Raw genomic sequence first — 12,029 nt, 5'->3', positions numbered from 1 at the left:
TTTCAGAGCACAAATACTGACAAACTGTTCACCCCTGCAGTAGAGCTCCTGGCAGCAATGAAGGGACACAATGCTACCTGTATCACATGCAAACATTCACATTTGTTTTTCTTTACAGAAATAGAAGATATATACAAATTATCAACCACTTTCTAAGAACTAGCATTATTCTGGGTTTAAAAAAGTACATTAATACAACTAAAACCAAAGGAAAAAAAAACAAAAAAGGAAGTCAGATGGGAGGGGCACATGGAAACTCCCTATCAGAAGGATTAAAGGAAGGGGCCTGGAGAGATAGTGAATGGATACGTTGGCCAAATATGTGAGTATCCAGACACACACCAGATGGGCAAGGATCTGAGGACAAGAATAAGAGTAGCTGATTAATTTTGCCATTTCTGATTGAATTTGCTGTTTCTCCAGGGATTTAGAACTGCTTAAAATGAAATGGGGACTGGGAGACCAACTACTTTGGGGAGCAGCTCAGTGTCAGTTTCAACCGCCTGACAGATGGTTACCAAGCATAGCTTGGTCCACCCCTTCTTCTTCTTCAGGAGCGCCAGGCCCCAAAGCACCCTCATATTTAGATAGGCACTGCCAGCAAAAGCCATCTTAAGGTCAGCCAGAATCTCTTTTGCTGTAACTCTGACTGGTTTATCTCAGCAGTTGATCTGAAGTCACCCGGAAGCATCTTTTTCCCCCTTTTATATAACAAATTTCTAAATTTTGAAATTTAGCATTCTTCTCAGACTTTATGATTTAAAATATTTTATTTCCCAGTTTCTTTACTTGTTTCTTAAATGGCATGATTTTCCACATTCTAGCCCCCTCCTGGCTACTTCTATTCTGTCAGATCTGTTTTGAAAAACACCTAGTAAGTATTCTCACCTGCTAAATCAGGAAGGAATGCTTCTCTCTGTAAATAGGACAAATAATCTATTAATATTATCACAGTTTTTTTTCCTCTTTCTCTCTCTCTCTCTCTCTCTCTCTCTCTTTCTTTTTTAGCAGAGAGATGGTCCATATTTGTGGTCAGGTGACAGCAACCTACTATTGTATAACAAATGATTCCAAAACTTAGTAACTTAAACGCTTATCATGGTTTCTGATCCAGGAGTAATTTGGGTTGGTTTCTCATTGTCATGTGTAAGTTAGCCTATTAGTTGGGACTCTAGAGCCTAAAGATTTGATGGGAACTAAACAATGGTTTCTAAGCTCACACACAAAGCTGAAGGCAGGAGACATTAATTAAACCTCTTTCTGTATGATCTTGTTTCCTTCATTACCCAATTTTGTGAGTTATATAGATACACTTTTGCCATATTTCACTAAAAATATGTAGAAATAGTGTACTATGTCTTGTCAACAAATAGATTTGCTCTAGTAGAGGCAGGGATCATTTCGTCATTTCAGATGTGGAGGTATTCATTTATTTTTATTTATTTTAGTATTGGGAATCAAACCCTGAGTGCCACACATGCTAAGAAAACACTGCCATTGAGCCACATCCACAGCCCTCAGATGCAGAAATTGAACACTGTCTGTGCTGATAGTACTAGCCAGCCATTTCTATCCATCATCTTACTGAATGATGCTGAAGTCTCCCCAAGTTGATACTGTAACCTACATTTAAGACAAATGATGCTTAGAAATGTTAAGTAACTTACTGAAATCACTGATCTTTGTCCAGCTGAGAAAAATTTGACTCTCGAAGAAAATGTTTCTGCTTTATTACCCTTTCCACATCTGGACAAATCATCCTTCCCAATCTACTTTTGCAAACCACTTTTTGAGCATAATTACAGAACTTTTCACTTTACTTCTGTTACATTGTTAGTATGATAAGGTGTCTGTCACTCTGCTTCATTGTGTGTGACCTCCTTCCATTCCTAATGTCATCAGCAAATCTATTTGTTGATAAGATATAGTCTACACCAATCATTAAGAACCCAGAACTTACAGATGTGTCTAAAACAAGATACACACTAAGATTAGAATAAAAATTTTTGTGACAAAATTTATGTAGTTTTTAGAACTAAGATTGGTTTAAAAACTGAAAACTCAGTTTGTTCTCTGCCCATGCAGATATGAAAGTGCAATTGGACATAGCTATGACCATCCAAATCTTCCATGCTTATAAAGAACTGATTCAAGTATTTAATCTGTTGCTCTTTGCAGACACCACCTCAGAATTGCTGAAACCTCTGTACCTTTATGGTGTAGGAGTTTCTTCTGTTTGTGTGTTGCTTTCATTGGTTAATGAATAAAGAAACTGCCTTGGCTTAGTTGATAGGGCGGAACTTAGGTAGGTGGAGAAAACAGAACTGAATGCTGGGAGGAAGAAGAACAGAATCAGAGAAAAGCCATGGATCCTCTGCCAGAGATGGACGCCAGTTAGAATCTCTGGTAAGCCACAGCCATGTGGCGATATACAGATTAATGGAAATGGACTAAACTAATATGTAAGAGTTAGTCAATAAGAAGTTAGAGCTAATGGCTAAGCAGTGTTTTAATTAATACAGTTTCTGTGTGGTTATTTCAGGTGTAAGGTAGCCAGGTGGCAGGGACAAACAACCCCACCCCCTCCGCTCCCTTTAGCATCATTTGTTGTAACTGTGGGCCTGGGCACCTGTTCACACTCAATTCCAGATCCTGACTTCTGCTGCTAGTCCCTTACTTTTATTTTTCAGGGCCCAGGATGTAGAGACTTACTTAGAGACCACTGTTGTTTTATATAAACTTAACTTAATATTTGGGAGAGAAGGAAGTACATAGCATCAGTGTAAGAAAAAACTGAATATTTATATTTTCTTAAAAACATGTTTTTATTACCCACATTGGTTGGTTCTTTCCCTAAAAACCTTCATCTCTCCATTCTTACCTTTCAGAGGAGAGCACTGGACTCTTCATCCTATACAGAGCTCTGGGCAATAGTCACTTACCCAAAGGCGCAATTTCCTCTGCTTAGTAGTGAAGGAATCTGAAAGGGTGTTAGTTTTGAGACAGCACCCTGCTGTAGAGGCAGCCTCTGGCCATTGTTGTCTGGAAGTCGCAGTCTTCCTGTTTCAGCCTCCTGGGTACTGGAGCCACATGTCCACAATACCACTCTCAACCTCAGAAGGTTTCCCTGAGTTCCCTTCCTCCTTCAGCTTCTATCCCTGTGATCTACACCAGCAATGTGGAAGCAGGGTTGCTTTTTCAAGTACGACATAGTTTCTGAGAAGGTAGAAGAAAGTTTCAAATTTACCCACATTGCTTTCTCATTCTATAAGTTCTGTGTTGCACCAACAGCCCTGAAAATTATAGAATAAAGAATGGATGCAGAAAAGTCAGAGAAGAAAAACAAAAACAAAAAAGGACAAAACAAAACAAAACTAATAATATAACAGCGAGTTTCACTTTCCCAAACAATCCAAGAACTCAAATGGACTGGGGCAGTGTGGGAGAATCTAGGCTGCAGGATTAAGGGTGGATGATGCCCTGACCCTCTTGTTCTTGGATCCTACTTGTCATTGGAGGAAGGTTATCGATACACCAGGCAGAAGAGGAGCTAATAGAAGCCATCACACTTTCTGCTTCCTCTGAGAAGCAGCAGCCTTTAATCCAAATAGCCATCTCCACAGGTTCTTAGATAGTGATGGATAAAGTCAACCAGGTTACCCAGTCTGTATTTCCCATTGCACTAGGGTTAGCACAAGGAATGATGGCTCTAGTCAGTTGGGACTGGAGACTTCTGAAAGGTGTTGGCAGCAAATGCCTGTGCTGAAAGGCTGGTGGGAATGATGGTGCTTTGTTAATGCCAACAGACAGGAGCTACCCAGAACTGTCTGCTTCCTCTAGTGGATAACTGGAACAATGAGACCATCTCTATCACAAACCTTGAAACAGAGGCAACCTAGGAGGTGAGTTGCTGACTCTATCAAAATCCTCATTTATTCAAATTTATCATCACAAGATACTGAACATCACCCTAAACAGAATTTATCCACAAGAAAATACTTTAGTCTTCTGTGTACCTGAATTTGTGAGCCAAGACTACATTTGCTCCATGGACCACGATGAAGCTGACAGAGGCAGACATAGGGAGATGACTCTAGCCAGTGCTAGCATCAGTGTGAATGAGGACTGTCTGAGCAGACTGTGTGGGAGAGGACCAGCAACTGTGCAAGGGCAAGGTCAGAGAAGGAAACTCATGGAGGCACCACACATAAGTTGCAGACAGTTACCTGCAATGGGTATGAAGATCAAGCCAAAGCCTACAATTATTTACACAGAGCAGAAGAATTCCCAAGGGGCTGGATAGACAATGGCATGATGTTGGCTCTCAGAACCCCTGGACTGGGTGCATAGAAAACGTGGCTGATTCTATTAGAAATGATACCGGCTGATGTCCACTCTCTCTTGTTTTTCCTAGGATCACATTCTTGTTCCTAATCACACTCAGCCCCGTGCCACACAAGAAAAATACCCTTTCTCTTACTGTAGAAACCAGTGTTTAGCAGAATCTAAGCATGGGAAGTGAAACTCAGTACCATATGAAATGTAGTGTTAACAGTCCAGGCCTTAATAGCAGACCACAGCAAACTGGCTCAGTATTTAACATATAAAAACATCTTCCCTGTACATATGTGCCTATCCAGCATTCCTTAAGGTTATTAAGAATTCTATTTGGAACTGGGAAACATTTTATTTCTGCAACATGATGACTTTTTCTGCTGGGTGCAGCCGCCCTCTGGTGGAAATGGGCAGTGGTTTCAGGGCAGCCACGGCAGCCAGGCTGTGTAGTTCCTTGATGCTTCTAGAATCTTCCTATGGCTTGCTCTTCAGATCCACCAGTGATTCTGTCATCCACTGACACCTCCTTACCAGTACCTTTTTCTTGCGAGAGTGGTCTGGCATTCCCATATGGCTGTAGGCTGGTTAAGGGACATGTGGAAGGGCCCATAAGACCACACAAAACAGCGACTCCACAAAGATTGGTTTTACAGAACTAAAGCACTGTAACAACCAAACAACTGACTGACAGGGTCTGAAAAGCTTTTCCAGGATGAACACCAACCAGCAGAAAATTCTGGATAAAACAAAACAAAACTGTTGTCACCAAAAACTTTGAGCTCGGCTGATTCACATGCAGAGGGCACTTTTCCTCAGTACAAGTAGGCCCAGCTTGCTTCAGCCATCTTTTATTTATTAAATATGTTTTAAATGATCTGTATTTGTTTTGGAAGGATATATGTCTATGTACCACACATGTGTGTTACCTACAAAGGCTAGAAGAGGGTGTCAGATCCCTTGGAACTAAAGATACGATAGTTGTGAGGCGCCATGTGGGTGTTGCGAATTGAACCCAGGTCCTCTGGAAGAGCAGCCAATGCTCTTAACATCTGAAATATTTCTTTAGTCCTTCAGATCTGTTTTTAATAGAATGGTTACATATTACAAAGGTGATATGACTACCATTTTGATTATTTTGTTTTATTTAAATCGTTATAAAGTAAAAAATAATGGAAAGGATTGATCATCCTTGACTCTAACCATTCGCCACAGTTTGTTCAAAAGGAAAAGTCATCCAGGGAGGCAGGCCTGTGTTTTCTGTTTACAACACAATCTTGTTTGGAAGATTTTAAAGGTTATTTTTGAAGAAGGTAATCAACACACTTGATTTTTTTGCATCTTGGCTCAGTTACTTAAAATGAAAACATCTTACTAATTTCTTTTTAGTACTTAGGGATTATTGTCTAAATGTGATCTAGTAATTAGTGTAATTTACCTCAGAAGAAAAATGTGTTGAAATTAGCTTCCCCTGTGAAAAGTTCTGTGAGAATTTTCTAAACAAGCACCTGCTCCAAACAGCAAAGCAAGTGATAACAATAAAGAGAATCTTTACATTAAATTGGGAAAGTTATGAACAATGTTTTTTTTGGGTGTGTGTGTATGTGTTTAAACAAGTAAAGCTTGCCTGCAGATCAGAGTGCTGAGCAAACTCACTAAAGGCCAGGCAGTGGTGGCACATACCTTTAATCCCAGGACTCAGAAGACAGGCAGGTAGATCTCTGTTAGTTCACGACCACTCTGGGCTACACAAAACTGATCCAATCTAAAAGATAAAAAGAGCTCACACAAAGAAGATCCCAGCACTTGGGATCACATGCCATTAGGAGCGTTGCAGTCTGAGCAGCAGTCAGTCTAAGGACAGGATCCTCCCTTTGGTCTGAGCATTGGCACAGGTAAGAACTCTAGTGGCTGGCTGCTCTGCTTCTCTGATCCTTCAGCTTTCATCCCCTACTTTTATTAAAAGCAATTAGAATTTGTGCTACAAACAATGAAAACTTGAGGCAGTGAGGCACATCCCTAGGCTATCCTCAGAGGCAGTGAGGAACATTCCTGGTCCATCCTTGGAAACAGTGAGGCCCATCCCTGGCCCATCCTCAGAGGCAGTGAGGTACATTCTGAGCCCATCCTTGGCATTTCAAGCTCTCACTGCTCTAGAGAGTCTTCCTAGCTCTGACAGAATCACTGGATTCCTGCTGACTTTCAACCAACACAACTCATCAGACACTAAGGTGCCCAAACTCACTTCTATTCCTTACAGGATTCTGGTTTGCTAGCAATGCAATAGAGGTTTCACAATGAGAAGGACAACATTTATTCATTCAACAAACACTGAATACCTGATAAGATTACTCTACTCTAAGAACATACAGCATGTAAGTAGCAAACATAAAGTTGCAGGACATCAGGTAATGGTATCCCATAGGTCACTGAATGAGTGAGTTTTCAGTGTTTCAGGAAGCTAACCACAGTTGATGATATATAAACAATGAAGCCAGGAATGCCAGAATTGTTTTTAGCAGAGCTTCTGGCTGACTGCACCTGCAATGTTCTCAGTAGTGCACTTCCGGCCTGGTGCTGTGATAAGTCACAATGTCATTTTCGACTCTGAGACTTAGGTTTTCAATTACTAACTAGATGAACAAAATAAACAAACCATGAAGCGTTGATTATAAACCCAAATGTTTCACAGCACGGAACAGCCTTGACTTCTCCATCAGTGACAAAAATAAGTTTCTGGACGGTAGGTCTAGAGAGGCAACTGATGCAGAGCGCATGTTAGCCCCGGACAGCACTGGTATCAACACGGCTGCTGCGGCCCAGCAGCCACCTGGAGCAGAGCTGCAAATGGCATGCTGTATGGCAGGCAGGCAGGACTACTTCTTCATGTCGAGGATGGCACTTCCGGGTCCACGGCTCTTAGCACTGCAGATGTTACAGTATTGTGCAGGAGCGTTCTGAAAAGACATCAAATGCACGGGTTAAAAAGCTGTCTCCTTTCACATCCAGAAATATGATTGATTATTGCACCATTCAGGGGGCCCAGGGCTTTGAAGCGATTAAGTATCATTTTTTTCTCGGAAGAAGACTTTTTAGCTCAGACAGGTCACACCCTCCTGTTACCCTGCAACCCAAAGGACACCAGAGAGCTGGGAGATGGCTTGGCTGGTACAGAGAAAGAATTAGAGTCTGAGCTGAAGCCCCAGAACCTATGTTAAAACTAAAGCCAAAACCAGATGTGGAGGCATGTTCTTATAATCCAGGGCTAATACATGTGGCCAGTGGGTCCCTGGGCTAAATGGTCAGGCAGCCTGGACGACTTGGTGAGAAGACACTGCTGTAAAGAGGACAGCTCCTGAGAAACGACATCTGAGGTAGTCATCTGGCCTCCACATGTGTATATAAACACATGCAAAACAAAAGGGTATCACAGCAGAACCGGCCTGGTGCAGCTTGGGAGTAACAGCACCATGCCATCAAGGCAGGCTGAGAAAAGGCCAATAGTTTCAAAGTGTTTTTTACCATACAGGCCACAGCCACAGCCCAGTAGCCATCAAGTCATTAGCATGAATTCACTGAAGTGTGTTTGCTTTTACGGTAACTAGAGTATACTGCATACTTCACATTTGCAAAGTCAATAGAGCCTATGTGTTACACACACACACACATACACACACACACACACACACACACACAGGAAGGGCAACCCCAGAGAAGATTCCAGGACCCTTTTCAGATACCATAGTCCACAGATGACTCAATTCCTTTTGTTCTGGTTTAGGCTCTTAATCTTTTTTCCTCAACTTGATACAAGTCAGAGTCACCAGAGAAGAGGGAACCTCAGTTGAGAACTGCCTCTATTACAGGGGCCTGTAGGCAAGTCTGTAGGACACTTTCTTGATTAATAATTGATGTGGGAGAGTCAAGTCCTACAGGCAGTACCACTTCTTCCTAGGCAGGTGGTCCCAGATTAAATAATAAACCAGGCTGACCAAGCAAGTATCCATGTTCTTCCATGGCCTCTGCTTTAGCTCTTGCCTCTACATTCCTGCCTTGGCATCTCTCCATGATGGACTGCAACTTTTAAGCAAAAAACCCTCTCCTGACCAAGTAGGGTTTTGTTAGTGTTTTATGAAAGTAACAAAAAATTAGAACACCTTTACATATAAAGGCACATAACCTATGCATATACCCCATATGTTTAAAACATCTCCAATTACTTACCATACTGAATACAATGTAATGCTGTAACACTGCTTTGTTTAGGAAAAAAAGACAAGAAAGGAAAAGCCTCTACATTTATTACAATGTAGCCTTTATCCAATGCTGCTGAAGAAAGGTTGGATGAAGGGATGGATGCAGAATTTATAAATTTAGCAAAAAGTACAGGACCAACTGTCTTGACTACTAGAATTAAGAAAGCCAGAGCCGTAAGGATGATGGATTCTAGCTGTGAACTCTGATGCTGTTTCTTTTTAGCTGGCAGGTGTTGGGCTGACAACTTACTATGCTTGGCATGGGCAGGCACTCCTTGTGGAACATGTGTCGGCAATGGAAGACCACCACACTGAAGGGCTTAGCTGCATCTGCAAGGGGTTCAGGACAAAAGGAGAATTCAGTGCATCGGACAGACTTAGAACTGGTTCACCCAGCCTTGAACGGTTTTCCCAGCAAGAGGCTGCATTTGAGGAGGCTTCCTTACAAAAGAATCTTGAGGGGTGAGGCGCCCTTTGTATGAACACTATAGTTTACAGGTTACTTGTTTGGTCTCAGCATCAGTTACCAAATGATCAGTGCAGGACAATTTCATAGCAAAAATCGTGATGTATATTTGAAAAACTATAATGTACGTGTCTGTGTGTTCTGACCACAACTCCAATGACTCCATGCTGAAATCAAGTGTGTAACTTGATAAAATGTTTCAGTTCACCTTACCTTTGCCAAGACCTCTCACTGAGGCCTGAGGCTAAACTGGGTCAGGACCCCAGGCTTTGTGCATTTACTACTCTTCTGTTTGATCAGGTCCTCTCATCTGCTTCTGCTGTATGGCCAGCTTAGATTAGTTCTGATAAGACCTAGTGCCCTCCACAGAAGAAGCTGATATAACTTTACAGAGACATCCATGACCCTGTTCCCCTGAAATGCCATATAAAGTACCATGGTTTGAGAAGCACTTAAAACCTAAACCTGCTCCCTGTATGAAATGACTCCCCATGTTTCTGTGCTATGGAGCACTTCCTATTGAATACTTCCTAACACCAGGTACTGAGCAGCGACACCTTCGTGCTCTTCCATGCTGATCTATATATCAATTATCCTCACCACTATGCTTTGATTTCTACTTTCAAACTAGGCGCGTCTTTTCTCATGTCAGAATGTTCTTTCAATAAAGAACCTTTTCTTATGTATGAAGCTCTACCAAGAAACAGAGACAGAAGCCTCTACCTTTCAGTGATGATGAGTACTGTTTTCACCAAGGTGGGCTGTGGTCTGGGTGCCTAAAACTACAGTCAAGATGAAGCCACTCATCAACTGATCCCCAAATATACATGTGGGCCTTCCTCTAAAAATTAAAATATATGGATGGTTAAGTTTTCACTTTTCTTTTCTTTAGAAGAATCTCAAAGAAGGGCCTTTACCCAGATCCAGGAGCATCACCTTGTTAGAAGTACCAGCTTTCAGGCCCACACTCCTGGGAACTCTGAGCCCCATGGGGCCAGCACTGTGGGTTCTTGCAAAGCTCCCAGATACTGATATGCCCTGCTCTGTAGTCAGCAGCATCAGCGTTCACAGGAGCAGGGAAGGGGCTGAAACCCTTCCTCAACTGTAAAGTCATACAATTTTTCAGGCACTCATTAGCCAGTTTCAGAATCTCAATTCCAGCCATCATGAACATGTGTTTGGGAAATGATTTCCCCTGCAGGCATCTTACCTGTTGGGAGGATGGGTGAGAGGCACGATTCACAGATATTCTCTTCTGTAAGAAAACACACACACTGCAGGTTAAGCACATTTCCGTTTGCCTGGCCTCTCTGGAAAGCATGGCACACGGTTCTGAATATTCCTTCAGCTTTACCCACCATCGACCAGAACTCCTTTCATTTGGGTTCGGTGCATTTTCTTCAGTAACGACAAAGAGTCAGCAACGAGGATTTTCTTGCAGCCTTCCCGAAGCAGAATCTAGTGTACATGTTTAAAAAGAAAAGACCATTTAGCAATTCAAGTATCAAGAGTGTCTAACTGAGGAATCAGAAAATGTCAGAGGCACTTATTGGTTCTCTTGCCTGCCAAACTTTGTCAAGTGAGCTAGGCATTATTTGTTTTTATGACCACATGGTGGCATTAGTAAAATCAAGTACAAATCCCAAAGTCTTAAAAAGACCCTGCACTAAAATCCTACCGTTATCTTACAGGCTTTTGAATTTTGTGTGTGGTTGCTTGCTGGCACTTTGGTTCTTGCATGATTCATGGAGTTCAACCTTCACATCTTTGCACAGGATGGAAAACCTGTCATTCCAAAGTCATCTACCCACTTAATAAACCCATCTGCTCTTTGACAAACACACTGGGTCTGTCGTGGGCAAGGCATTAGGTGCAGATGAGAAGCGCGCAGAGAAGCCTGTGCTTGTGGGTCACCGTAAGTGCTCTGGTGCCCTTGGCTTTCTTCACAGTGAGGTCATTGTCAGCTCTAAACCTAGACGTGCGATTTTCGTCCCCAGGTGTAAATTCGCACCACTGGGAATGGGAGTGGGGAAAGCAACCACAGTCCTCCATGGCAACCACATGCAATGTAAACCACAAGAACATCAGCTCTGGTGGAATCCAGTCAGAGGCTGCCCAGCTTACATGACGGGACATATTCAGGACCAGAACTGACGACTACAGCTCTGCCCCTGTGGCTTCCATATTTGGGTGTGACAAGCAAAACTACATGATTTTAATATTCTGTATTCACTTTGATAGGACTTGTGGAAAGCCTCCCTCCTCCTTTTTCAATGTTTCTATGAAAATGTATCTTACTATATAAGAATCCTCCTGACTCAATCTCCCAAATGTTAGGTTTACAAGTGTGCACCTCAGTGCTTAGACTTAACTTCCCTGTCAGATCATACTAGAAATGTAACCTTTTAAAGCTTCAAATAAACAGAAATCATATAACATACAGGAAAAAGAAGAAAAACAACACATCAAGAAAGACATTTACAAAATATTGATGCTAGCAAACTTTCTGAAAATTGACTTGCAATTACAGGAAGCTGTTGCCGTCCAATAAGAAAACAATAAACTCGGTCTGAGCCCCTCTGGCACAGGTCTCAGTGTCACTCTCCAGGGTAGACGGCCAGGGCAGAAAGGATAGCAGGCACAGCCCACAGGTTGCAAAGAAAACAGCAAAGCCTAACGGCTGAGAACTCTTCCCCCAGGACTGCGTTTTCACAGCAGGTACAACCTGCCTGCTCACATCTGCTAGGAACATTTTCAGTTTCAAGAGTCAAGAATCCATGAGAAGAAAAACGACAGTGATACTTTCTGCCCAATTTGATCAAAACCCACAGCTCTAAGCCAGAAAAATATGGAAACATTCAAATTGTCACTGGCACGATGCTAGTAAGGTAGTTAACAGAAAATGAGTTGTCCACAGCCAGAATGGTCTTTTGCACTCAATATCTACAATAGTTTAGGGCAACCAAGGCCAGTGA

The 12,029-nt window shown here is 42.1% G+C and overlaps 1 protein-coding gene across 1 annotated transcript in view; it reads right to left on the bottom strand.

Moving 5' to 3' along the window:
• Positions 1-6,622: 6,622 nt before the first annotated feature.
• Positions 6,623-12,029, bottom strand: part of LOC121443936 (vacuolar protein sorting-associated protein 41 homolog) — a gene marked incomplete at its 5' end in the record, with an annotated part of 42,519 nt that continues 37,112 nt past the window's right edge. Inside the window, 4 exons of the mRNA XM_041645698.1 lie at positions 6,623-7,289; positions 8,839-8,918; positions 10,265-10,309; positions 10,413-10,512. Coding sequence (XP_041501632.1) covers positions 7,209-7,289; positions 8,839-8,918; positions 10,265-10,309; positions 10,413-10,512 — 306 coding nt within the window. The remainder of the gene's footprint in view (positions 7,290-8,838; positions 8,919-10,264; positions 10,310-10,412; positions 10,513-12,029) is intronic.

The sequence above is a fragment of the Microtus oregoni genome, unplaced genomic scaffold (assembly GCF_018167655.1).
Source record: "Microtus oregoni isolate MIOR12 unplaced genomic scaffold, Mior012 000115F_ref0000277, whole genome shotgun sequence".
NCBI classification, from domain to species: domain Eukaryota; kingdom Metazoa; phylum Chordata; class Mammalia; order Rodentia; family Cricetidae; genus Microtus; species Microtus oregoni.
Note: the sequence above shows the minus strand (reverse complement) of the source record. Positions and strands in the feature narration are given on the sequence as shown.